The following is a 26,069-nucleotide window of genomic DNA, read 5'->3' on the forward strand; positions in this document are numbered from 1 at the left end:
AGCTAATTGTGCGAAGGGTACCTAGATAGACTATACTTTGGCTAATGTCCCAGGGCTAATCCACATGCTACCTGTTGCTACTTCATTTCTTCTGCCTTTCTCCTTCTGGACTCACACATGGAAGAAGAATTAAAAGGCTGCTGGTGACACTTGCAGAAACTTCCAAGGTCAGGAAAACTGCAGCAGTAAACCAAAGCATCTCTGACCATAGAGGCCAGTGCAATTGTTCCACGGCAGCAGTTCAGACATGTGAGTGAGGGGAGAAGGAGAAGGAAGATGTAATATACTAAGCCCCTAAATTTTCAGCTTAACTCATCAAGATCCAGTTTAAATAAGCCTAAGCTAGTGGAACAAAATATCACCAACTATACTGGATGGCTCCATGACGTTTGGCTGCCTAGTTTACAAGGTCCATTGCTGCACTATGAAGTTTCTCACAATATTATATCATCTTACGACCTATTGTGGACACATGAGAACCTTTGTGACCCAAATTACCTGACAATACATTACTTGCCAGCTGTGTTTGAACAGCATTTCTACTCTGGCCGAATTAACAATACATACACCCCTGTTAGCATCTGGATCACATGGCACTCAGGACAGCAAGGAACTTGTGCAACATTATTGGAAAGATGCTATCCACCCCAGAGTGTGTTGGAGAACTGTAAGAACAAAATCTGCCATTGTAAAAAGTCCAGTCCCAAGCAATCATTTGCAAGCATAACACAACCAAGGACATACCTTTTGCAGATCTCAGCACAACAGGTTTAGAGCGATCATTGTGAACTTACCTTTCTCGCTCCTTTCTGGAGACATCCTCCTACCACAACCACTTCTAAAACACCAGCACAAGAATGCAAGAGACACCTGGCTGTTGACAATTCAAATCTGCTTTTCCTTGTATGAGTGGGGCCACTTTTGACACATTGCTCTTTAAAGACAAGAGCCTTTCTTCAGAACCAGGTCTTTGATGACCTTAGCAAAGCCAGGAGGGCCAATATAAAGGACTTCAGTGCCTTCCAGCATTTTTCTGTGACATTTTCTTTATAGTCTTTTTAGTGCCTTCTCTAGAAAACAGGCATGCTTACAGCCCTCCCTACATGATGCCTGCATACATAACATGTGTCTTATGATGCACATTTTAAGGATCAGAAGAAACCCCACGAAGAGTCACTTTCACTCACATCAATCTGCCCTCCAATTGCCCTATATGACACCCTATCTGTTGATTCCTGAACATTAAGGAAGTTCTAATTACAGACTCAGAAATGAACTTGTTGACAATTTGAAGTCTGTCTGAATTCATTAGTGCCAATGGGTTCTGTAGTGCTTTGGAATCATGTGGCCCAATTCATTAGAACCCAGAAAGGGCATGATGTCACTAACCCTTTTAGATCACTCCACAACACTTATTTAAATGCAGCTTCATAGGTCCTAGGGTTGCATTTTCTGTGTAAAGTGGTTTCCTAAGAAGCATGCCTATGATTGACAAAGATGTGTGTCAGTGTGTCTCACGGGGCACTGTGGGGCAGATAAGTGCCATGCTAAAAAAAGAAAAAAGAAAAATTACGGGAAGGGAAAGGAAGAGGACAGCCAGAAAAGGCATCTTTTTCCTGGACAGAGCTTAGGGCATATTTACTAACTATAATTGAGCTGTGAATCTCTGCATAAAAGACAAAAGTGGGAATAATTCTGTGCCTATTGATATACATCTGGCTGCACTGCATTTGATTGGGATTTTAGAACTAGCTATCTATACATGCATCAATTCACATGCCACAGAGCAGCTGGAAGATTGCAAGTTTTAATTTTCCCCGATGCAGGGAACACATGTGTGCACACAGAAAACTACCGTATTTTTCGCCCTATAGGACGCACTGGCCCATAGGACGCACCTAGATTTTTGGGGGGGAAATAAAGGGAAAATTTTTTATCCCCCCCCCCCCCAGAACAGGCAGCTCTCCGCAAGCCGTGGGAGCCTCTCGCTCTCCAGGCTTCAGCGAAAGCCTGCGTTCACCCCATAGGACGCACACACATTTCCCCTTGATTTTTGGAGGGGGAAAAGTGCGTCCTATAGGGCGAAAATACGGTACCTTATGAGGAAAAAGAATTCTAGGCCAAGTTTTTCTCTGATGTGCCAATTTTTGACATGTGTGAAGCAATTTGTTTTGTTTGTTTTGATAGGGTGCAAAAGAAATTTATCCAAACAAATGATATCTCATGTGCAGTCCAAATGGCATCACCCAAGGGGGAAAGTGTGTCACACACGTCTGCTGCATTTGTGGATCAGCATCAAATTCCTGCTCTCCCAATGATTTCCCCACACGCACCTTGGGTTTCCCCACATTAACACTAGATAAATGTAGTGTTCCATATAATGATAGTTGGAGTGACCAAATTGAAAGCAAGATTTGAATGACTAAAGGATGACTATACCCTTGTAGGCTCATGAAACACCCAGTTCCCATCTTAAACATGAATGTGGTAAAGTCACCACAAGGTGATTTTAATGTGTCATTTTTGCTTGAAGAATACATCTTCTAAATGTCATTATGAGTTCTGTGGGGAGAGCTTAGCTTTCAGTGGATCTCCAGGACATGCTAAACTCATTCTCATTATACAGAAGGGCAGTCAGAAGATCCATTTCACAGTGACTTTACCATGTCAAAGATGAACATGAACACAGGACCAAAGTCCAGTAGCAACAGCACCATGGAGCCACCCTCCCAACACCAGCATCACTTCAGCTTGCCTGGATGGAACTGGAGCAGGGAAGGGAAGGAACCAGGTCGTGGCTGCAGAGATGCACTGGTGAAGCTAAACAGGCACTCCCACCAGAGCATCCAAACTGCCCATCACTCCAACACTGTCTACGACAGTTTCACTGATGCTGGTGTCAGGAGAGCAGTTCCACAGTGCATATCGACCACACTGGCTACTACTGCCAAAGTCTACCAACAAGTGACACCTTAGCACACAATCACCAACAGGAAATTGTGAACATCATTTGCAGAACCAAAAAGCCTCCAAGAGTTCAATTTGATACCTTTTCAGCTTTTGCAGCCACTTAAGACAAGACTAAGTACCGGACACTGTGGCTGGAAAACTTTTAAGAAGTTAATGTACTTCATTTAGTAAAACTCTGATTACTGTCTAGCACACACAGTTCCATCTGGATGCTATAAAAAGAACATCAATAGCCCCCTTTCATTTCATTTGTCTTTAAATATGAAAACAGAATGCACTCAAGAACTTTCATATTAGATCAAAGGAAAAATAATTATCCTACTCTTTCTTCAAGTAATCTAGCTTTTAAAGCTAGTTGCCTAGCAAGATGATGAGGCAGCTCCGACATTAGGATTCACACCCAGTGTTAAGCTACCAAGCCAGACATCAAATGCCTTCTAGGTCCTTGCAAAATCCCATATAAAAAGCTGGTACTCACGATCATTGCACTGGTTCCCAGAGTAGGAAGTCATGGAACAGTCACAAATGAAGCCTTCCCATTGCTGGATGCAGATGCCTTGGTTGGCACAGGAGTCTTCTTGGCAAGTGGTGCTTGGTCCTGAGATGGGATAGTGAGGAAAGCAAGAAAGAAAGAGCAGCGATTGGAAAAGAGTCATAATACGAGACCATTATTTATTGTCGTCATGCACCGAAGAAGAAAAGGAAACCAAACACTTTTTTTTCCCTATTTCATGGACATGCAACAGAAATCCAGGACACACAGAAGACATGGAGAACTGCACACTCAGCAACAAACAGAAAACTGTGGCACGCAGCAGAAAGAAGGTGTGGAAGGTAGCATATTCCCTCTTAGGCAGGCTCAGAAGAAATGCTGATAAGAACTGAAGTTTGCCCTCCCCACCATGCCAAGAGTCACCATAATCATCCTAGTTCTCTCAACAATGCAGTCTGATTCTCCAAGTTGTCTATTACTTGCCTCCTCATGATTGCTTTTCATCAAGGATGGGATGTCATTTGGGACTCCCAATCATTTCTTCAATGCAGGTTGGAAAGGGAGAAGGGAACTGACAGTTCATTTCTCTAGTAAGTGTCCACGTTATCCAAAGACCTATCAGCTGGTCTTTGAAAGGAAAATGTTTGGTAGGACCTGGTACAGTGTCAGCTCCTGCTCTTTGTTGGTGCCTTTGACCCTGCCTCTTGACCCTTTGTATCAATGCAATTTATTTTCAGCCCCAGAAATATGAGAAACAAAAATTGGGATTAGCCATTGGGTTAGTTCACACACAGGCAGAACTCCATAGGAAACAAAGGGGGTGCACTCATATTTTGAGGATCCAGTTGCAGACTGCAGGTAGGAACCACTGATTTTATGCTTATTTGCCATAGGAGATCAAGTTAATTCCCCATTATTATTTAATACTGTGCTTCAGTTCCTCTCCCTTAAATACAACAGCAAAAACTGTGGAGATTTCAGGATGAGGAACACACTTTTTGACTTGGTCCAAGCCACTGAGCCATCTGGGTGTAATGAATTAACAGCATCCTCTGAGATCCATCAATCAAAGGGATTTTTTCCTCCTTCACTGTTGTGGAAGGAGGTGAGATCTGCCATGCACAAAACAGTTTGTCTTGCTATTTTACCAAACTCAGCAGATCTGAAAGACTAGAAAAAATGAACTCTCCCTTACGACCATCAACAGAGAGTTGCATTTTGGATCAACTAATGAAGAAGAAAAACACCCAGCAGTTTACACTTCTGTATTTTCAACAATGCTCTTATATCCATCAAAGGAACAGTAGAGGGATTCATCTGGTATACTACTGACCAAGAAAATGCTGAAACAAAAGCAGGTGCAGCAGAGCTTAATGGGCTGGATCCAGAGTTCCAGTGAGTGGAATTCTGCTTGGGGGACACTCTCACTGGAGGAATGGCAGAAGAAACTTTCACCAGTTCTGAGGGAGGCAGTTTTAGTCAACTCCTCCCCCCCCCCATACCTCCTGAGAATCTGCTCTGTGGAGCTGAGGTACCCTCTGGAACATGCTGTAATAAGCAAGGGGCTGCAGTGGGAAGCAGGGACTTGTCTCCTTTACTGGATCTCAGTTCCTGGCATTTGATCCATCCTTTCCCCTGTGCAAACTATTATTCAGCCAAGGGCAAAGAAAATTCATCAAGTGATGAGTTCAGATGGGACAATGAGATGAACTTTACTTGTTGACATTCTGCTTCTTACAGGGCTGTGAAGAAGCAGAAGAGTTCCGACAGTGGTGAGGAAATCTAAACCTGACTTTCCAGGCCTAACCCCTCACCTGGTTCTCACATGCAAGTAAAACCACTTGACTATTTTTCATTTGACACCTGACAGCTCATTGGGTAAACTAACTCCACTGAACAGCAACAATGCTGAGGTGAAGTTCAATGGGCTAAGGCCCAAGAACAAGGTGTGTTTTTTTGAGGGGGGGCGTTCAGGAATGTTCCCCTCAAAAAAGAGGCGAACCTGATTAAAATTGTATTAAAATCCAAACTGAGGGATACTTCAGAGTTTACCCCTCCTTTGAAGAGGTGCCCCACATGAAAAAGCCCCACAAGGGACCCTCTTTAGCTAAGTCTGCTTCACAAGGGGATGGATGCCTTTTGTCCCCCAGCCCAGGAAAAGCCATAGCTCGATGATAGAATATATGCCAGGTTTCCAGGTTCAAGCCCCAGCATCTCCAGGTATGGCTGTGAACAATTTCCTTCCTGAAGATGCTAGTCACTGTAGTGAATACTAAACTGGATGGGTGAAGGCTCTGACTCTCCCTATGTTCCAGTGTTCCTCGAGGGCATCACTTCAAAGCAACCTCATGGCAAAGCAACAAAAATGGGAAACATGTTGTCCTGATGTGCTTGAAAACATCATACTTTTGCATGTACGGTAAGTGCCTGGGAAACAGAACTGGTTTAACTTTAAGCCTCTCTGTGTATGGCTATCTAGCTTGCATCCTTCTGTTCAGACAGGCAACAGGCTGGCCTGAGTGGCATCAGCAGGATGGGAGTGGTTCAGGATATTAACGCACCAGGGGCAGGGGGAGATACAAACCCAGAGCTTCTGTCAGGATTTGAGCTGCTGTGTAACAAGCCTCAGGAACACCTGCAGGCAACAGCAGTGCTACCATTTGCCCAGCTGCAACAGCAGTGCTACCATCTTACAAACACAGTGCCTGTGAGTGATTTCATCTAAGGAGATGGGCTATGACAGCAGCAAAAAAGGGAGGCTCCAGGCTTACAGGAGAAGCAGCTTTTGGATTTTACCCTCTTGCCGCTTTTCACAAACAACACACCTGTTTCGCTTTTATGGGGGAATACTTTGTCTGATTGAACTCAAAGCAGGTATTCTCTGGCTGGATTCTATTGACATGAGCATTTTCTCCATGGCTCCTCTACTAGGGAGTTAACTGCCACATTCATACACACTGACACCAATGACCAAGAGGAAGCAGTGTCCAAAGATAATCTAAATGAGACTCCACCTCAGATTCATCCTGCTAGATCAGTTTCCTTCTAGTACCTTGCGAGTTATAATTTCACAACTCAATGGGATTTAAGGGAGGATTATGTGAGATGGGCTGGGGAGTAAAGATGGCATAAGCTCATATGAACTATGGGCTTCTCCAAGCAACCTGTTTATGGATCATTCATCCTAATTAAACTATGTTAGGTCTCTATTGAGCTTTTGTTCCGATTTAAGTGTATCTGTTATGCTAGGAAAACATAGTACTTTAATAAACCAACTCTGCAAACTTAAAATTAAATCCACATGGCCTTTATTTTATTTAAGGAGCTAGATGCATAATTTAATTAAGTAGTGGCAACTATTGCCAGCTGGCAATAGTTCACTTCAACTAAATTCTTCTCAGAAAAACCCATTGAAATAAGTCAGGCTTCCTCAAACTCGGCCCTCCAGATGTTTTGAAACTACAGTTCCCATCATCCCTGACCACTGGTCCTGTTAGCTAGGGATCATGGGAGTTGTAGGCCAAAAACATCTGGAGGGCTGAGTTTGAGGAAGCCTGAAATAAGTTAACCTAAATGGGGGCTTATCCACACCTCCCTTTGTCCTGTGATTTCTTCTGTGACATCTAGGCACAGGTCCTGCAGCTTTCCCCAGGAAAACCCACTGTTTACCACTGAAATGGAACAAATGGCCAATCCACAGAAAACTCAGATCTTGTTTGCTCTGGTTCAGCAGTAAACAGTGGGAAATAAACAGCGGGTTGTTGTTTTTTCCCGTCCCAGGGGCTACAAAGATGGGTCAAAGCCACCTTTCTAATGCTGGAGCCTTTTAACTTCCAACAGGAAATACAAACTGGCTCAGCTTTATTTAGTTACAGCTTGTTTGATGGACAGAAGTTGAGCTTCTGGATCATTGTGCTCGCTTCACCTCTTTGGCATTCCCCAAGGAAGTTTCACATGAGGACTAGACTTCTTGTGGAGAATTCTTCTTCTGCTATTTCTGTTCCTCGCTGATGTCATAATTCCCCTGCCTGTGACACTAGAATCTTGGCCATGGCAAGGGGGATGTCACAGGGAACGAGGATTATGGAGGAGAAAGCAAGAGGAGCCCACCAGGGCTTTAGATGCCAAAGAAGTCTGTTTTCATGCACATGACCCTTCAGGTAACAGCTGAGGGCAGAAGCAATGGAGACAGGATACATAATTTATGTGCACAGGGAATGAGAATTGGCACTGTGTAACATCTTTCTCCAGCTCTCCACAAGGTGTCATAAGCTTCATTTCTATTCATGGCATTTCTGGTGCCATTTAACAAGATCCTGCCTGCTTAATAAAGCTTTAAAATCTTAACACTTAATTGTGCAATCACCGGTATAGATTTCAGATGAGTCTGTTTATAGGTTTTAATTTATGAAAAGAGTGTTTGGTTGTTATCATTTAAATCCATCCAACCAATCTCTCTTCCCCCACCTCTGCCTCCAAATCTCTTTCTTTCTGTTTAAGGGGGTTTTCTTTCACATTTTAGGAAAAAAGAACTGGCTCTCTAGAAGCCCCTCCCCCCCCAACACAAATGAAGTAGAAAATAATAACCAGTGAATGATTGTCAGCCTAGAATAACTGGCATTTGCTGCACAGTTGTTGGTCTATACCGATTATCCCTACAAACGTATGTGCACTTGATAGGAGAAGTGACTCTGCGCATTAATTGGTATGTTATCAACACAAATCAGCAAATGAAACTTTTTCTATTACTCCCTCTCCTGGCCCAGAAAAGCCTCGCCTATTCATTGTTACCTCTTATACAGGTATAGGCTGTTTTCAAAATTGCGCAAGAGGAAGGTAGCTTGTTCAGTGGATTGTTGTCTTCACCTCCTCCCTCAGCAGCAGCACCCCCCCCCCAAAAGCCTCTCCAAAGGGTGAAGCAGACCTGCATAGTGAGCTGTGTCTTCTAGGTCTCCAATGTGTGTTTAGGGAAATTATCTAAAAGTGGGTGGAGTTCCTCCACCTGATTTCGGCCTTTCCCCTCTGCCTCACAGCAGGCATGGATGACACAGTGCACAATATTTGGTCAGTACCCACCTTGTTCTCTGAAGGGAGAAGCTTTTGGGGAGGTAGTGTGTATTGAGAGAGAAGGGTAAGGGAAAGATCCATTGCACAAACTCACTTTCCACTCTCATATCAATGGATGCAACCCTATAAAAATATGGTGTCCCTGCACTTTCTAAAGATTGGGAAAATGTAAATAATAGGGATGGAGCATGCAGCGGCAGAGGAGGCCACTAGGGCGCCTAGGGCAGCGCACTCAGGGGTGGGGCGAGCTGCCCATAGGGATGGGGTGCACCGCAGGGCCTCCAGAGTCTGCCTACCTTCTCCCACTCAGCTACCCCACAGCTGGGGGGAGGGAGGCAGCGGGAGGACCGTTTGGGCAGAGCAGGGGCCTGTGCATGCCCAAGCCACCGCGTCTCTCCCAGGAGAGATGCGTGGCTCAGGCACGCTGCAGGCCCAGCAGTGAGTCCCGCCCGGCATTTTGTCACCCCCCTAAGTGGTGACACGCGGGGCGGTCCGCACCCACCGCACCCCCTCCCTCCGCCCCTGGGAGCATGACTCAGCAGTCCATGAGTGCATTTGATTGTTATGCAATGTGATGATAAGGAGGAAGGAAGCACAAGTGTCTTCCAACAGATAAGGAAAGTTAAGTTCGTGCCTTTGGTTGACCAAAGATGCAACCATTGATGGACAGACAAACTAAAAGGTTTGGGGGTTTTAATTAACACTTACCAAATAACTTAAAGCCCATTTTCTTTGTTGGAGGGGGGCATTTCTATAAAATGGGATGGAAATATTTGTCTGTTCAGGAAACACTGCCCTTGCTCTTAACTGGCTTTGTTTGCCATGAGTAAAATTAGCAGGTACCTAGAACTTATTTGCTACATAATGCTGTGATCAGGGGCAGATTTTGGTAATCTTTCATAATATGACGCCCTATGCAAAGTCAAAAATTGGCACACCCAAGTGGCATATAAATTTCTAATTATCTTTAAATGTTTTAATAGTTTTTTATTGATAATTTTATTGTTTCTTGTAAATCACTTAAGAGATTTTATTACATTCAAGCGATATATACACTTTGTTAAGAAATAAATAAATGTGACTGGTCCAAAAAAGTAGTGCCATAATTCAAAACCAGTGTTTTTTGCCCTTGATGACATCATAACATACTCAGATTTGGGCAGCACACAGAACTGTGTTGTCAGCCAAAATGTGACTCCTGGCTGGTTGGACTCAAGAAGGAGAAAGAAGACCTAAAAGGAACACCCATGTAAGGGAAGGTAATTCCAGATCCCAGTTGTATTTTTCAACATTCAAACTTGGTGGTTTGACAAATAAGCAAGAATAGAATGAGGCAGGTCATTATACAAGCTTATGAGCATTTTTCAAAATCAGGCTGTCCTCAGGTGGGTAGATGAGACTAAAGGTGTTCATTTCAAAATGTCTAGTTATGACTCCCCAAATAAAACTTCAGATTTCTTCCTCTATTAAACAAAATGATACATACCTGCCTTTTTCTGCTCCCTTTCCCCTCACAACACTCAATAACAGTTTTGCATGGGCCATGCCTGTAAAAGGATGAGTAAGCTGGGATGCCCCTCCCATGGCAAAGTGAACCGCATAAAAGGGAATATGTCTGGATCTTATAATTGCAAAGAAAGCAAAGAGGGGAGTTAAGTGTGTGAGAAAAAGGAGATGTGTACAACACTCATCAGAAGTGGAAATAGGAAGGAAGGAAGGAAGGAAGGAAGGAAGGAAGGAAGGAAGGAAGGAAGGAAGGCGATTAAAACGAGGAGTGTTAGAAAGGTATAGTGGGCAAGTCTTTCTCCACCAGACCTCCCCATCGTCCAGGTCACAGCAGCACAGAAAACAGCCCCTCAGATCTCAAGGGAGTTTCAAGTTTCCACGTGGACTCAGATATCCAAACCTATACAGCAAAGATTGGTTTCCCGAAATTAAGGTACCTCTGCATGGCACTGTCTGGCACTCAGAACGACTCAGAAGAAGAAGAAAAACATTTCCTCTATTTTATAGGAAAGCGGTGATGGTCCTAAAACAGCCTAATGGAAATTTGTAAATGCTCTGAAGGGCAGTGGTCTTGACAGCAGGTATTGTGTAGAGTTTTTGAATGTGAAGCCTATATAACAGCTCAGTCGTAACTGGCCAATTAGGTCAAATTGCAACTCTGAGGACTACCTCATGCAATACTCATTTCAGACACAGAACATACTTACACATTGGAAATAGCATATAGCCTGTGTGTAGATCATTATCTATGTCCATCACAAACAGATAAATCACTGCACGGACACAAGATGGGAAAATCTGGGAATCTGGCCAAATGTGGCTTCTTGGCACATGTCCCAAAACCAAATATGTATTTCTTGGAATCTGTTACTTTCATGTTAGCAGCATCACTCATTATGTCGGAACCAGGGAAATGAAAGAGATTCTTTTCTTCGACAGTCCTTTTCAACATCATGGGGGCTTTCTTGGCATCCCAATATCTCTCTCTTTTTCTCCATCATTTAGTAGGATTGTATTATTTTCTTGATTTTATTGTCAACTCCCTGTCAACTGCTTCGACAAAGCAGTGTCTAATTATTAGTAATAGTAATAATTTTGTTGCATTTTATGATTATTATCCTGCTTCATCTTTGGTTTAAAAATTATTTTAGCATATTAGATTTAATCATTTCCATCATTGAACCTCTTGGGGTTCCTTATATTGCTAATTTTTTTGCTGTACATTCCCCCCCCCCGACTCCTCCTGGAAAATTGTTAGTTGTCTAGACTTTTGTGTCATCTCTATCAAGTCTTATAATATGATTAATCAAAATGGTAACTGGATAAGGTCAAGTATAATCTAAATTATGCCTTTTGGTTTCAATACATACACAAGAATCTTCACACTTGCCGTTCTTCATGTGTGTTTTGTTCTCCACAATCCCAAATAACTTTATCTAGAGAAAATATGTTTGATGCACCCCAGGAGAGTCTTAATGAAAATCTTAGGTGAACATGAAAAACTTGTCCTTCCCACCCTTATCCTTAAGTTTTTCCAAAACCCACTCCAACAGAAGAAACCCAATTTTTGATTGTGCTTACCATCTCAGCACAGCAATTACAGAAGGTTTCTGGTGTTAGCATTTAAACATCTTAGGAACAACTTTTGGCTTCATTCATTAGCCACCAACATTAAATTACCTTCTTTGCTTTTCCTCTGATTTTAGTTAATGAAATCCATCTTGCCCAGCTCCAGCCTCCTGCAGTCCATTCTACTCTTCAACTTTGGACTTTCCCCCATCCACAACCTTCAGTGTCTTTGTTACCCAACATGCGTTGATAACTGGTTTGTAGGACATCACTGGATTCCTCTTTAAGAAGCTGGGCACAAACTTTTAACAGTGCCTGCCAACGGCTATTTCATCCAATGCAGACTTTGCCATCCTGCTGCCCTCTAAATATTTTGTACTACACCTCCCATCAGCCCCAGCCTGTCTGGGAGGTGTAGTTCAAAATGTCTGGAGGGCACCAGATTGTTGAAAGCTGATCTAATGCATGGAATAGCACAAAGAGGTCACATTTCACCCACTTCTCTACAGTATAGACTGGACTATAAACTTCTAAGTCCTCCAAAGGACCGATTCACGTTTTTATTTCAGTAACCAGACATTCAGTGCCATTTTTTGTTATGTTAACCCCTTATTTCAGGAAATCAAGCTGTGCAGTTATGGATACTCTTAGAATGAGATACAGTCAAACCTCTTAAGCTACCCCAAACCATACCTAGACATTTCTCCCCCAAATCCTTGCCACCCCATTCTCCAACCTAGCAGGTTGTGGAATGCTTGCTGTACCCATTTGGCTTAGAGATGTGACTGCATCAAATAATAATAATAATAATAATAATAATAATAATAATAATAATAATTAAAAGGCTCTAAAGGTTACATTAAAAGGCATCTTTCAGTCCAAACTGGCAATGGAAACAAAAACCTTCTCTACCTTGCAGGTCAGCTTTGGTCAACTCAACTTTGTTAGCAAAAGAATGGAAAAAAGCGAAAACAATAAACCAGAGGTTAGTAAAATGGCAGATAAAACCGGGGTAACATCACTAAAAAGAAACAAACAAAAACAACTGGAATAACCAGCACAGCCCTTATGCACACTTAAGAGATTCGGGAGGGGTGACGCCACCAAAGACAACACAGAGACACATCAGGAGAGAGGCAGCCATAAGGGCCTCAGTCCATCACTACCTGAACAACATCAATCCAAAACAGCAGACAACATAGCACAGACTAGGGAGGGGGGAGAGTAGACACATTTCTGAAGCACAGAACATCAGATGGAACATTAACGGCACATGATTCACCAATATTCATAAATGAAGCAGCAAACAATAGTGTTTCATTTCCTGCGAGGAGCCTCCCTATTCCCCAAGAAAAGCCTAGAGTCAAACGGAATCAAATTAAGTCAATATGGCTGCCAGCGAACCAATCTGGGTATTTCCCTCTGTGATATGCACACCCAGAATGGAAAGACAAAAGACTCCTTCCTCAGATCACTTCTCCTCACAGGGTTTTATCACTATGAGTTTTTATTTCTTTGAATTTTAAAAGCAAGATAGACAGTCCCATGTAAATGGCAACGTTTTCTTCCTTGTAAGATAGCACAATCACCAAGTGTGGAAGATGACTCCATCTATGGGCTCCTGCTTACGGAATCCACTGTGTTCTGGAGGAAGTGAACATGATGGCGGTCACTGAATATGCATGTGAATATTGCCCTGTCCACTTTCATATGTTCTGAATCCTACTCTGTTCCTAGATGGTAAAGTGGCAGCTGCTGCTAGGAAGATCTTTGCTCACCTGTCAGCTGTACCTTTTCCTGGGTGTAATGAGAAAGTTTATGATGTAGAGATATTCCCTCAGTATTAAGAAATTGGTAGTTTCAAGGCTGCTAATGTGCCTGCCCATTATTGACATCAGATGACGCCATTCCCGCTGCCCCCCCCCCTCTTCTGCAATTGAGCCTAAATGAAACCAGGCACAATTCAAAATGCTGGTAATCACCTTAAAATCCCTAAATAGTTTGGGCCCAGGAAACTAAAAGGACCACCTGTTCCAAGATGATCCTTCTTCTCATTGGGATTGATCTGCTGAGAGGACCTTGCTTGTACTGTAACTACAAAGGAATATTTCTCCCATGCCTTCCACCACTGTAACATTTAACACTTTTAACAGCCAATAGAGAGCAATCTTCATAATGCTTAAAAACTTGTTTCTCTGACGATATATGAAAACCTTGAAATGGCAATTACTTCTCCTTTGAAACTATTCTCTCTCCATCTCTTGACCAACACAATTAAGTATATTGATGAATATTTTAAAGGGACTTTTGAAAATGAGAGAGAAATATAGCATTCCCCCCACATCCATAACTTCTTCTTTTTCCATTTAGCCCAATGATCAAATCAGTGGTATAGAGTCAAAAATACATTCTCTTATGAGCCAAACCCTAGACCAACTGCTGAACAGATTAAGGTCTCTTAAATCTAAAATGCAAAACTGGGGGGAGGGTCTCTATCCTCAAAAAGCCTTCTGTGCATTTTCACAAGAAGTAGTCAACATGGTTCCCTCCAGAGATTGCTGGACTCCAACTCCCAACAGCCCCAGCCAACATGGCCAATGTGGACTAGCTTTGCCTCTCCCCTCTCCCCAGCAATTGCCATTTCAGTCACCTTCCAACTGGTGAAAGATAATTATCTGAAGGGGGGACTTTTTGTATCCACAGAGACTTTGTGCATTTTAAAACCCCTGGAAAATCATGGATCTAACATATGTAGGGAGCTTCCATGAATATGGAAAGCTCCCTGCTTCAGAAAGTCACCTTGCATGAGTGGGGAGGATGAGAGAATACTGCAACACCACCATGATATACTGTATATCTTAGATAATATAGTGTTATCAATATCTGCATCCACACTTTTATATTTGGCACAATAATGGTGGTGTTCTGGAGAAAGTCAATGTTCTTTGTTGGATTCTGATGATTGAGTAAAAAATGGAGGGGTTGGTTTCTCATAGCTACCCTTTGTGACTCATGACTTTGTTGCTCTGAGAACAAATCATATCTCTGGGCAGTCTGTATTTGCCGAAGTACAGTTTGTGCGTTAAAGACTGGAGGGTGGTCACAATGGAGATGGTAGTGATGGTGGAATGGCAACAAATGATGGATGACATAAGAATGAAGTCATAAACAAGCAGTAGACATGAAGACTCTCTCTCTCTCTCTCTCTCTCTCTCTCTCACACACACACACACACACACGAGTTACTCATTACAGAAAGTCTTAGTTCATTGCATTTTTTGTTCAGGATATCATCTAAAAGTGTCTTCATTCAATGCTACGTTTGCTAGGGGATTATCAGCTGTTAAAATCAATGTCCATGGACTCAGTAAGTTGCACTTGACCCGTCAGATCAACAGAGGAGGGCTGGGTGGGTGCTTTCTTGTTTATTTTGAAGAGAAGAAAGATCTCGTCTTCTAAGCTTTTCTTCTTCCATTTTAAAGGTAATATTATTCTTGCCAGCAAGAAGATTGATTCCATTCCTTCCAAGGGCCCCAACTACAAATGTCAGCACAATCCATGCAAGGTGCTCATTTCTCTACAGAGCTGTTCTCAAAAGCCACAAAGTCCTGAACTCAAAAGATCCAGGCGGTAACTGGGTGGCTAGTTCTTTCTTGAATTTTAAGATCTTGCTTTCTCTTGCGTTGCTGAAGTTTTCCAAATAGAAATTTGAGGATGGTAGAAAGCTGGTAGCTCAGTGACAGAGCACCTTCTTTGTAGGCAGATGGGTCCATGTTCAACCTGCAGCATCTCCAGGTAGGACTGGAAATGTCCCCTTGAGAGCCACTGCCAGTCAGTGCATTCAATACTCAGCCAGGTAAATCAGTGGTCTGACTTGGTATAAGGAAGCTTCCTATGTTCTGCTGTAATTTGACTTCTGATTTCTCTGCTATTTGTCAATATGGGGACAATTGTGCATGGTGGTGCCTGTACATTTTGTGAATTTTTAGCTGGGCAAAGAAAAAGTTTATTGAGCATCTTAACTCTGAAATAGTTAACTTGAACAAGCCAAATTTGTTAGCACCAAATTTGTTTCATGCCTTCCCCACAAACATATATGTGGCCTTTTCTCAGCATATGTTTTGCATTGACAGGAAGATCTGGTTTTCCCAGCAGACATTTAGATGTTTTTTGTTTGTTTTTAAGTAGCAATATCTGACTTGTGGCTTCCAATTATGTTGCTATTTTGTGCATTATTTATTGTTCTTATCCAGCTCCTTCAGACTTTCCTGTTAGCAACAGATATGGTTGCTGTCATTTCCTGCTGGTTTTCTATGTTGTGATAGTTTTTTTTTGCATTTCACCTGTAGTATTTTATTTTAGGAGTTGAATGTTTTTATCTGATTTACTTATGTGAGATACCTGGGGTGCATCTCAATGAAGAAAGTCAGGATCTAAGTTATTAAAATACTTATGTATATACATAAATGAAATGGGTCCAGCTTCCCCTCTCTTGTTTCCAGATAAAATAGTGATTCCAGCAGCCCCTATGGCCACATATGAAGGGCTGCAACTCAATGACAAAGCATCCACATTGCCTCGTCCCAGGTTAAATCCCCAAAATTTGGAGGTAGAGCTGGGAGAGAGACTTCTTTCTGAAACCTTGCAAAATGATTGCTAGTCAGTGTAGATGCTGCTTTTATGGGTGTGCTGACTCCCCTATATCTCTGGGTCAAATGAGTGCTGAGTCTAACGGGCGTTGGAGTTTAATCAATGCTTGGTGTATTACGATGGGCTGCCAAGCACTGAATTTAGCAGTGTCAAAGTATAGGCCCAACCAGTTTTTCCCATGTGCAGGAAGCTGCCTGGGAGAAGGTAGGCCATTAGCAGGGAACAAGGACAGAGAGATGGGCTACCAACAAAGGAAAGACTCTGAGCCAACCAGAGAGTGGGAGAAGCCTCTTCCTGAGCTCTGAGATAGTAAACAGAGACAAAAGGAGAGCAGAAGGTTTGGGATTTTGAGGGCGCGGGGAAGTGTCCATCTGCTAAATGCAGTGAGCTGGGGAGGGGGTGTTGGAGCACAATGTTGGCTCCCAGCCATGAGAGAAACAGGACCCTCTTGGAGTGTGATAATTTGATCCCCTCCCTTGTAAGTTCAGGTTGTATATATATCATAAAGACACCACAGTCTCTGCTGTGCATCATTCACAAAAGGAAACATAGACCTTGGAAGAGTGCATTTGAAATCCCTGGAATCTCATACCATTTGGCTTGGACACTACTGGGCTGGATGAATTCTGCATAAGGCAGGTTCCTATGTTCCTACAATAAACTGCTGGTCAAGCAATCTTCTTTGCTATAACCACTTCTGCTAATATGGTGTGCCTGTTGTGACCAAGTCATTTTCTTATGCGGCTGAGAGTGCTCAGGTTTTTATATAACTAATGCCAAGAATGTTATGATTTGATACAGCCTTTCTGCCTTAAATGCCACTCGTGACGATTATGTCATCCCACAGCTGAATACCTAAGGGCTGTGTGATAACCACAAGCTAAGGCTTGGATTCCTCACAGCTGGATGCAACAAAGCCCTTGGCTTTGCTAAAATACCTTTACAGGAGCATCTGAGCTGCCTGCAAAGCACTGATCAAATATTTAACAGGATAAGGAAGTAGCTGCCAAAAGCTTCTGTGTCAACTGCTGAAAAAAAGGCATTGTACAATGAATTCAAATCCAAAGGACCATCCACAAACTCAGTTCTTCCTTAATTTATATCTCGAATTTTCAGCTAAAGATTTAAACCCAGGCTGGGCTATGCACAACATTCCTCTAAAATGTCCTTTCCCCCCATAGTACTGGATCTGACAATTTATGCATTAGGTGGTGATTTTTCCTCATCTATGCTGTCACCTTCACTAGCTGTTCTCTTTATTCTTTAAGATTCAGTGTAATATTACTGAGCAGAGCTTAAAAGACACAAGGAGCAATCTTATACAGTACCAGATCAATGGTCCATCTACTACACTATATTCACATCGGTCTTCCCCAACCTGGTGCACTCCAGGTATTTTGGGCTGTAAGTCCCACTGCCCCTGATCATTTGCCATGCTGGCTGAGCCTGATGGAAGATGTAGTCCAAAACATCAGATTGGGGTAGGCTGATCCGTGCTGACTGGTGGGGGTCCAAGGCAAAGGTCTTTCCCAAAGTTGCTGCTTGAAACTTTTGAACTGAAGTTGTCACTGACTGAACCTGAGACCTCATATATGTAAAACAAGCATTCCACCTCTGAGCTATGAACTCTGCCGCTTTGAGCTGTGCTTGTCTTTTTAAATATGGTTAACATCAATTAAAAAGGAAATTGGGCAACCAGGAGGATATCTGAAATCCTCCCGGTGCCAGAAAGTAATCAGTCTTCCATAAAATTATATATATTTAAGAATATTAAATGCTCATTGTGAGCAGCCAGAAACTATTCTAAGACTCTTACGGGGACCCATCTCTCAAAAGAAAATGTTGTGAGCCACTAAAAGGATTGTTTAAAAAGCCTAAGTGCAAAAGGGGGCCTCTTCTGAACATAAAAGCAATGTCCAACATCACATGAATGGCTATGATTATATTTCCCTTTCTTTCTCCTCCCACCAGCACGTCCCTGAGTCCCCATGTGCCCGTAGGGTCTCCCAACACTCTAGAAACTGCAGTGGGGGAGAAGAGAGGGAAACTCAAGTTATGCAAGTGGAAGTCCACTGTGTAAGTGGACTGACACCACCGGATGTCACCCAAAGTGTATTTTCTTTTTTCTGAAGACTCAGCAATGGCAGTGATGTTCTGTTTCTCTTGTTTGATACTGAGAGATTATCTCCTACCTGCCTTCTTCACAAGCCTTTGTCAGTTCAAGGACAAGTGTTTTCACAAAAACCTTATCACCCAGATTTCTCTTTCTATACCATTCTATATCAAAACACGGCACAAAAAGACACTGTCTCAAAGCAGTATGTCATTTATTCCAAAATCATATAAAATTTGAGACTGCTGATGGGGAGCACAGTCAATCTGGCCATGGGATCCACAGACTCTCAGAAAGGCCAGTGGGAGATTACCCAAAACATACAGGAACAGACCAGTAAAATAATGGTGAGACATAGAAAAAGTATAATTTGGCACTCTATAGAATATGAAAGGCAACTGTGTGCTGTATGGCAACTTGTGGAGACCAATGCAGGATTCAAGAACTTTTGATTATACCAGATTATAAAATCCTGGCATGCAGAGAGATTTAAATGGGTAGGAAAAACTGAATAATCAGGGAAGTAATGTTCAAGACCTCTTTTCTTTTACTCCCTGTCATTGCTCTCTTTGACCAACTCACAGTGCAGAAGCATTTCCAGCTGTCGCCCTGTAATAGACACAATGTGTGAATTGATCCCAGGGATGTGATGTAAAAGAGAACTTCGTCTCAAAGAGTGGCGATGTCTTTGCTAAGGAGGTTATTAAAAGCTTGATGCTCAGATGCAGATCTGGACTGCGGCATATGACTATACCCTAGCAGTTAATCAGAGCTGGAGTGGTGGCAGTAGGGGCCAGCATGGGAGGGTCAAGCCACCCTTCAGAAACCAGCTTCACTGCAGTTTACCTGTGCAACAGTGGAGCAGGACAGCGGGAAGGTTGGGGTTCTGCAGACACACTGGTGGGAGCATGGATTGGATTGGTTCTGCTGGTGTGCCTCCACAGTACTGACTTCAGCACTGCCTTGAGCCAGTACCACCCAGGTGAGCTGCAGCAATGTCGTGTCAGGAGGACAGCTCCACCCCAGCACACCTGCTGCTACTTCATGATGGGAAATAAAACACACCAGTTGATGTTTATGTGTGTTGTGTGACCTCAATTTCTATGTGGATTGCTTTTGTGTTGGGCACCTCCTAAATGTTTGTGCGTCTTCGTCTTCCATTCTGGAGAGACACACAACATGAATGTCAGGGGACTGCCATCGGAACAGGAGAGGGAGGCAGGGGGAATACAGAGAGCCTCTGACGCTTCTGAGGAGCAGTCCCTCGTCCAGCGGTGAGGAAAGCCACACCTCCAGTGGAGCAGAGGGGGAAGAGGGCAGCCAAGCGAGGGGAGGGCTCAAAGATGCTACTGAGAGCCCAAACGCCTCACCTAGCCCGGCTGGACACGAGACAGACACGCTGTTTCCATCACCCAGCTTGCGCAGAGGGGTGAAATGTAAGGAGGGGAGGCGGAGATTTGGGGTGTCTAAGTTCTTATGTTGGGGGAGAAACCGGAAGGGGCCACTCCCAGAATCTGGAAGTGACTAAGACGGACATGAACTTTGTGGTTCTGCACTGTAAATAGTTTGCACCAATAAAACCTGTAAAAGACAGGTCAGAGTACTGCCTGGTTACTCACGAGCAACCACCACCAGCACCTCACAGTACCCAAAAAGGAAAGCTACATTACAACATGGAGTGTTTCACAGTCACCTCTCATTTCTTTTGCACACCCAAGCTGGTTACAATCATGGAGGCTGAATGTGGATGGCGATGGAGGAGGAATGTCACAACGAGCATCTATGGAGGAAATATGTGGTGGCGATGCAAAGAGCAGCATGGAAGTAGGGAGGGCTGTGTGAGAAGGAATGGCATTTTAGGTAGGCTGTACCTTCACATCCACGCTCAATCTGCCCGCTGCGGTGAAGAGCATCGTTAATAAGATCTGGCAGGCGCCCGTTCAAGTCCACCGATGCCAGGCAGCCTTGAAACCCATCACGAGATGCTACCAACTTGGGGAGGTTGCTGTACATTCCTTGAACTAGGCCAGCAATGTAAAGATCACCTGGAGGGAACCAAGTAACAGGACAAAGGAAAAGGTTAAGACAAATAGCGGAGTTATGGGGTTGCATCCAATGCGTTCTGCTCACTCAAGGGGACTTCCTCTCACACTCCTCTCCCCACATGAACTGGTGACTGTGGGGGAGAGGAAGGGGAAGGGAATGCCTGTTTTGCAAGTGGAACAGCAGCACAGGATATAACCCACAGTGTGCCTAGCACTTAGGATGTATTCAGACATGGGGAGTATTGGGTTTGTTTTACTGATTATAATAATATAACAGTGTCCCATTATTGAATGTTCTTTTCACACAGCAGTGCCTGTTGCTTTGTGGAACTGTGACTTTTTGACCAATACACCACCGTGTTGCACCAAATTGCTCCCAAGGATGTATCAGCTCTTCCATTAACAAACCCTCTTGGATCCACTTGTTGAGATTTGTGGTTTCCCTGCCAAAGCAGCTTTTTGTGTGAGACCAGGAGAGGCAGCCTTGTGCAGGCTCCCCAAGCACCTTTCCTGATATTGAAACGAGCACTCTGGGCATGTCAACTTCAGCACCTTTGGCCCTGGAAAGTGTTTCTTCTTAAGTTTCCTAAATGAACAGCAAAACACACACCAGCGAAAAGATAGAGGGAAGAGCTGCCCACAGAAGAACAGCCTGCTGATTTGATTTTCTTCTTGGTAGTGGTGCCTGCCCTGTGGAATGCCCTCCCATCAGATGTCAAGGCAAAAACAACTATCTTACTTTTAAAAGACATCTGAAGGCAGCCCTGTTTAGGGAAGTTTTTACTGTTTAATGCTGTATTGTGTTTTAATATTCGGTTGGGAGCAGCCCAGAGTGGCTGGGGAAACCCAGCCAGATGGGCGGGGTATAAATAAATAAATTAGTAGTAGTAGTAGTATAAATGACTGTCTGTTATAGAAATAGGGAGCGGTTTTACTCAACGTATAAGTCTAGGAAGGAAAATGCAAAATATGAATCGAGACAATTTTCAACATATACCCAAATTTATGTACACTAAATACAACAGTAACAGTTTTAGCCATATCTACATGGCCTGAAAGACCCACTGGAGGACAGGACACACATTGGTGAGGGGGGAAAACTCATGACAGAGAGACTCATGAAAGTCTAGCCCAGTGGAAAAGTTCTAAGGTCCTTATATTTGTTCATTTTAAAAGACTGAGGCTTGGATTTTGAAAACTCATCACATGTAAAACCTGTTCTTGAATTAGAGCATTTCAGACTGCAGATGGGAGATCGCACAATTCACTGCTCTCCCATATAAAATCTGCCTTACAAGTAGATGCCAGAGTAAAGGGGGTTTGCCCACTATTCTGTTTCACCCATTAGCATTTAGGAATGGAAGAATTCATTTTAAATGGATTTATACACAGAATATGGTTCCAACCTGTTTGTGTTTTGTCCATACTGAGTTGCCTCTTGTATCAATGAATTCAAGTTACAATAAAGGAGATTTATGTGCTGGTTACTTTGGGTAACCTGGAGTGTATATGTGTATAATGCACATGTAATATTATACGTATAATAATGTGTACAATATATGGTAACTGTTTGCATCTTTAGCGGAACACAAAAACCTTGCTTCTCATTTAGAGCAAGAAATGAGATGAAAATTAGAAGAAGAAGAAATCCATGTGGATAAACTCAAAAATGATTCTTTTCAGAAAATTGCATCCCTACTAGTAATGTATGTGTAGAGCACTGTGTGGTATGAACTTGTGTGTGTGTGTGTCTTCTTGAGGAATTTCTTCTTTGGGAATTCCAGTAGGAACTAACCTAGTCTGCACCTCTTGGACCAATATGCAGATAAGAATTTAGCTGCCCTCCAAGTTTCACAGTGCGCAAGGCGAGGTTCAGATGCAGTTCTCATCTCAAAAAAATACTTATCAAAATACAGTGATAAGAAATGCATATGCAAAGTACTGTCCATTCCAAATAGCACCTGGCTTTTAAATGTGGGAGGTCTCTCCAAGACCTACCACCTAATTTGTTTTTGACTGGAATTGCCAAGGATTAAACCTGGTGCAAAATGGTGCATCATGAATAAGAATATATTCTACCTGATCTGGTAAGATCCAGTGACTTACCCTTAAGGTCAAGGTTTTTGGCACCATTGATGACCTGAGTAACAACCCTGGTGTCCACTTTCAGGCTGTGGGTGTTGCTGTTGTCTCGGGAGATGACTACATTGTGCCACTGGTTGTCATTCAAAGGACGGTCACTATTGCCTTTGATGACATTAGGTCCATTCCCAAGGTCAAACACGTAGTGTATATACCTGCAAATGACACAAGTGCCTACTCAGAAGAAAGCCCAGAATGAAAATGAATTAATGGCTAAGACACAAAAAAGATTCAAAACATCTGCAACAGTCTGCTCTAATTTCCTAACCAAAATTCCGGATGGTCTTAATGAGTTGTCCATGGTCAAAGAGCAGAATAAGAAGCTTCATCAGGACAGGTCATATTTTATCCAACTTACCTTCCCAGGAGAAAGAAGAATATGAATTTATAGTCAGACTTGTGACGGCACAATTGCCTACATGGATTGACCAACCTACTCCCAGAAACAACATAATATCTTACTTACCCCTTGACCAGCTCAACTGCAATGAAATCATTTCCATCACCACTGTTGAAAAGGATGAAGCCATCAGCAGAGGTTGTCTTGAACTGGAAGAAGAGGTGCATGGAGGTGTAGGCCTGCAAAGTTGCCAAGCTCAAGTAGCTGCTCTTGGTCTTGAAGGTGACAGGGTCCGCAATGATGTTGCGCAGCCCAAAGCGGGCTTTCAGTTCACAGTAATCAATGTCACCATTCTTGCACAAGTCAATGTAGAGAAGGCCATTGAACATGAGGCTCTGGAGGTGGCCAATGAAGCTGGAGGGAATGACAGAGATATAACGCTTCTCTGTCATTATCCCAGTCTCAATATTGTGGAATTCCAAGCGGGTGTGGTCACCAACCATAGTACCTGAGGATCAGAAAAGAGTAAATAAAGCTGGAAAAAAAGTTCTGCAGCTAATAGGACTGGTAATATGAGGCCTGCCTCCAAGGTATTACTCTTGGTTAAGGTTTCTAATACAGTACTAATGACCATTTTCTGTTCTTGCCTCTGTACTATGGAATGTCCTTCCCTTTTCCATACATGAAGCGGCCACCATCAGTTGCTTCAGGCATCTTGTAAAGATACATATTTTTTCTCCAGGCTTTCCCTAAGACATAAGATCAGACCTGGCTTTATGTGTTTCAACTCCCTGAATTCGTATTTAATGGGGGTTTTTATGCTTCCATGTGCTCTTATATTAATACTTTATTAGTTCTATGAGGTATTTTTGCTTTAATTATATAATTTTTTTGTACTGTACACCACTTAAGAGATTTTAAAGAAATTATTAGATGCTATGTAAATACTTTTAAAGGGGAGGAAATAAGTTATAATGTAGTGTGCAAGTTACTGCTGCCAATGATCTCCTTTCCCTTTACTCTTGGTGGGGGAAAAGTTTTGCAAACTGGATGAAAGACCTGAGTGCTGGGTTGTCTATTCCACACAACCCAAACTGGGTTGGAAATAAGTCTCCCAGGGCTTGTTACAGAGATAACCTCAATGAAAGCCTGGGCAAGCTTAAAAGTGCAATGGAATCTCGTCAGCACTCCATATATCTATCACCTGCTGTAACTACCAGAACCAGAAAGCCACTATTTTTAATAAGCATAAAAAATCAAGTTTACAAATTAAAATGTGTCGTGTGGTGAATGCTCCAATCTATAATGTGCTCCTGCATTTACATTAACCTCCACAAATATCCAACAATACTCCTTTAAACCTTTAGAAATGACATGTTCTTAATGACAGCTCAGCCAATTCTTGAAATTTGCATTGGAAAAACCTGTGTATGTTTTGCCATCACAATCCACTATTTTTATTACTTGAGCTGAAGTGCTACACTGTATGCTGTGTGATGTTATCATGCTTTTAAAAACAGCGTACGTTAACTCCCAATAATATATAGTAATAATATAAGCCCATGGCATTGTATGGGAAGGCTAATACCTGTGTTCCACAGGAAAGTCTAGCATCACTTAGTTCCTTCCTGGTTCTTATTACAGTGGTACCTTGGGTTAAGTACTTAATTCGTTCCGGAGGTCCGTTCTTAACCTGAAACTGTTCTTAACCTGAAGAACCACTTTAGCTAATGGGGCCTCCTGCTGCCGCTGCGCCACCAGAGAATGATTTCTGTTCTCATCCTGAAGCAAAGTTCTTAACCTGAAGGTACTATTTCTGGGTTAGCGGAGTCTGTAACCTGAAGCATATGTAACCTGAAGCATATATAACCCGAAGTACCACTGTATTGTTGAACCAAGATTTGGCTTAGTGTACCATCTGATCAAGGACTCAAGGCTGAAAGCTTTTGCTCTGCTAAGTGTACCTGCTTTACAGATTGGGCTCATAATGGTTTGGTTCAGTTAGCTTGATCAGTACAGAACTTGAATGGATGGCTGGATGTTTCTTTCTCTTTAAGGCATGTCTCCCAACTACAACTGAGAGACTGAACTTGGACATTTTCAGCTGCCAAACTGTTGCTTGCTGGGCAAACATTGAGCTACTAAGAGATATGGAATACCAGACTTTGGGGAGTCAGTAAGCAAAGGGAAGATAAGGCCTGGATTAGCAGCTGGCTGGTGGATTTTGGGAAAGTAGGGCCAGGCTCATATCTCCACACAGCTCCTTGGGCCAGCCACTACAATGCTGTTCAGGTGTTTAATCTGAATGAATGATGGGGTAAGCAGGACAGTGTGAAGCAAGCCTCATCCCCACTGATGTCTGGCATAACTGGCATTAATCTGAGGGAAATGCTTTTTGCAGGTACAGGAACCCAGAATGACATGAGGTGCAATTGAGACAGCCCCCTTCAAGCACAGGCCAATCACATCTTGGGCCAGGGAGTGCATCATCATAAAGGGAGCAGGACTTGCCACATACATTCCTGCTGGCCTCTTCATGTGTCCAACCTGAATGCCTGAAAAGGGCTAATTTCTCAGCCCGCCTTACAGGTTTGCTGAGAGTATAAAATTTTTCTCCTTGGAGGAAAGGTTCAGGGCCAGCACAGCCATTAGGTGGGCTGAGGGAATTGCCTCAGGCAGCAGAAGCCCCTAAGGCAGCACCTTGCCTGCCCTGCCACCTCCACCACTGCCCAAAGTCGTGTGAAGTCTTGCACAATTTCAGTGTGATCTCACTTGAAATTGGGAGGCAGAGGCAGCAGGGTGGCACATCCTGTTTTGGTTTCAGGAGGCAAAATAGGATGTGCATCCACTGGAAGGGTGGGATATGAATGAATGGTCTTCCATGTTACAGACTTCTCCAAAGACCCGTCTAACATTTTGGAATGTGCCATGCTCCATGATGGAGTTCTCTGGGACTGCCAACTCCCTACAAAACTCAGCCTAACTTAAAGTAACTTATTGCTGTATAGCAGGGGTGTCCAACAGGTCAATCACTATCTACTGACCAATAGTGGGGTGTCCTTGGTAGATCGTGGTCAATTGGGGGACCCTGCCCACCACCACCCCAAAAACAAATTTGGCTCCCTAAAAATAGCTCAACAACTTTACAACTTTGGTCAATCTCATGGGTAGATC

At 43.0% G+C, this 26,069-nt stretch overlaps 1 protein-coding gene and 1 long non-coding RNA gene across 20 annotated transcripts in view; one reads left to right on the forward strand and one right to left on the reverse strand.

Annotated features, from left to right (window-relative positions):
• Positions 1-26,069, reverse strand: part of NRXN3 (neurexin 3) — a 1,132,087-nt gene that overhangs the window by 565,303 nt on the left and 540,715 nt on the right. For 13 of the 19 annotated variants that reach the window (XM_053378036.1, XM_053378027.1, XM_053377942.1 and 10 more), the window contains 5 exons: positions 23,022-23,403; positions 22,520-22,710; positions 20,240-20,413; positions 12,518-12,544; positions 3,449-3,568 (listed from right to left, as the gene is read on the reverse strand). In XM_053378036.1, coding sequence (XP_053234011.1) covers positions 3,449-3,568; positions 12,518-12,544; positions 20,240-20,413; positions 22,520-22,710; positions 23,022-23,403 — 894 coding nt within the window. The remainder of the gene's footprint in view (positions 1-3,448; positions 3,569-12,517; positions 12,545-20,239; positions 20,414-22,519; positions 22,711-23,021; positions 23,404-26,069) is intronic. The other 6 variants (XM_053378045.1, XM_053377992.1, XM_053378001.1 and 3 more) reach the window with 1 other exon arrangement.
• LOC128408423 (uncharacterized) lies at positions 7,542-15,931 on the forward strand. The gene is made up of 4 exons (XR_008329073.1): positions 7,542-7,623; positions 12,525-12,590; positions 13,182-13,289; positions 15,088-15,931. It is a non-coding gene; the product is annotated as an uncharacterized LOC128408423 (long non-coding RNA).

This window comes from Podarcis raffonei, chromosome 1 (assembly GCF_027172205.1).
Source record: "Podarcis raffonei isolate rPodRaf1 chromosome 1, rPodRaf1.pri, whole genome shotgun sequence".
Taxonomy (NCBI): domain Eukaryota; kingdom Metazoa; phylum Chordata; class Lepidosauria; order Squamata; family Lacertidae; genus Podarcis; species Podarcis raffonei.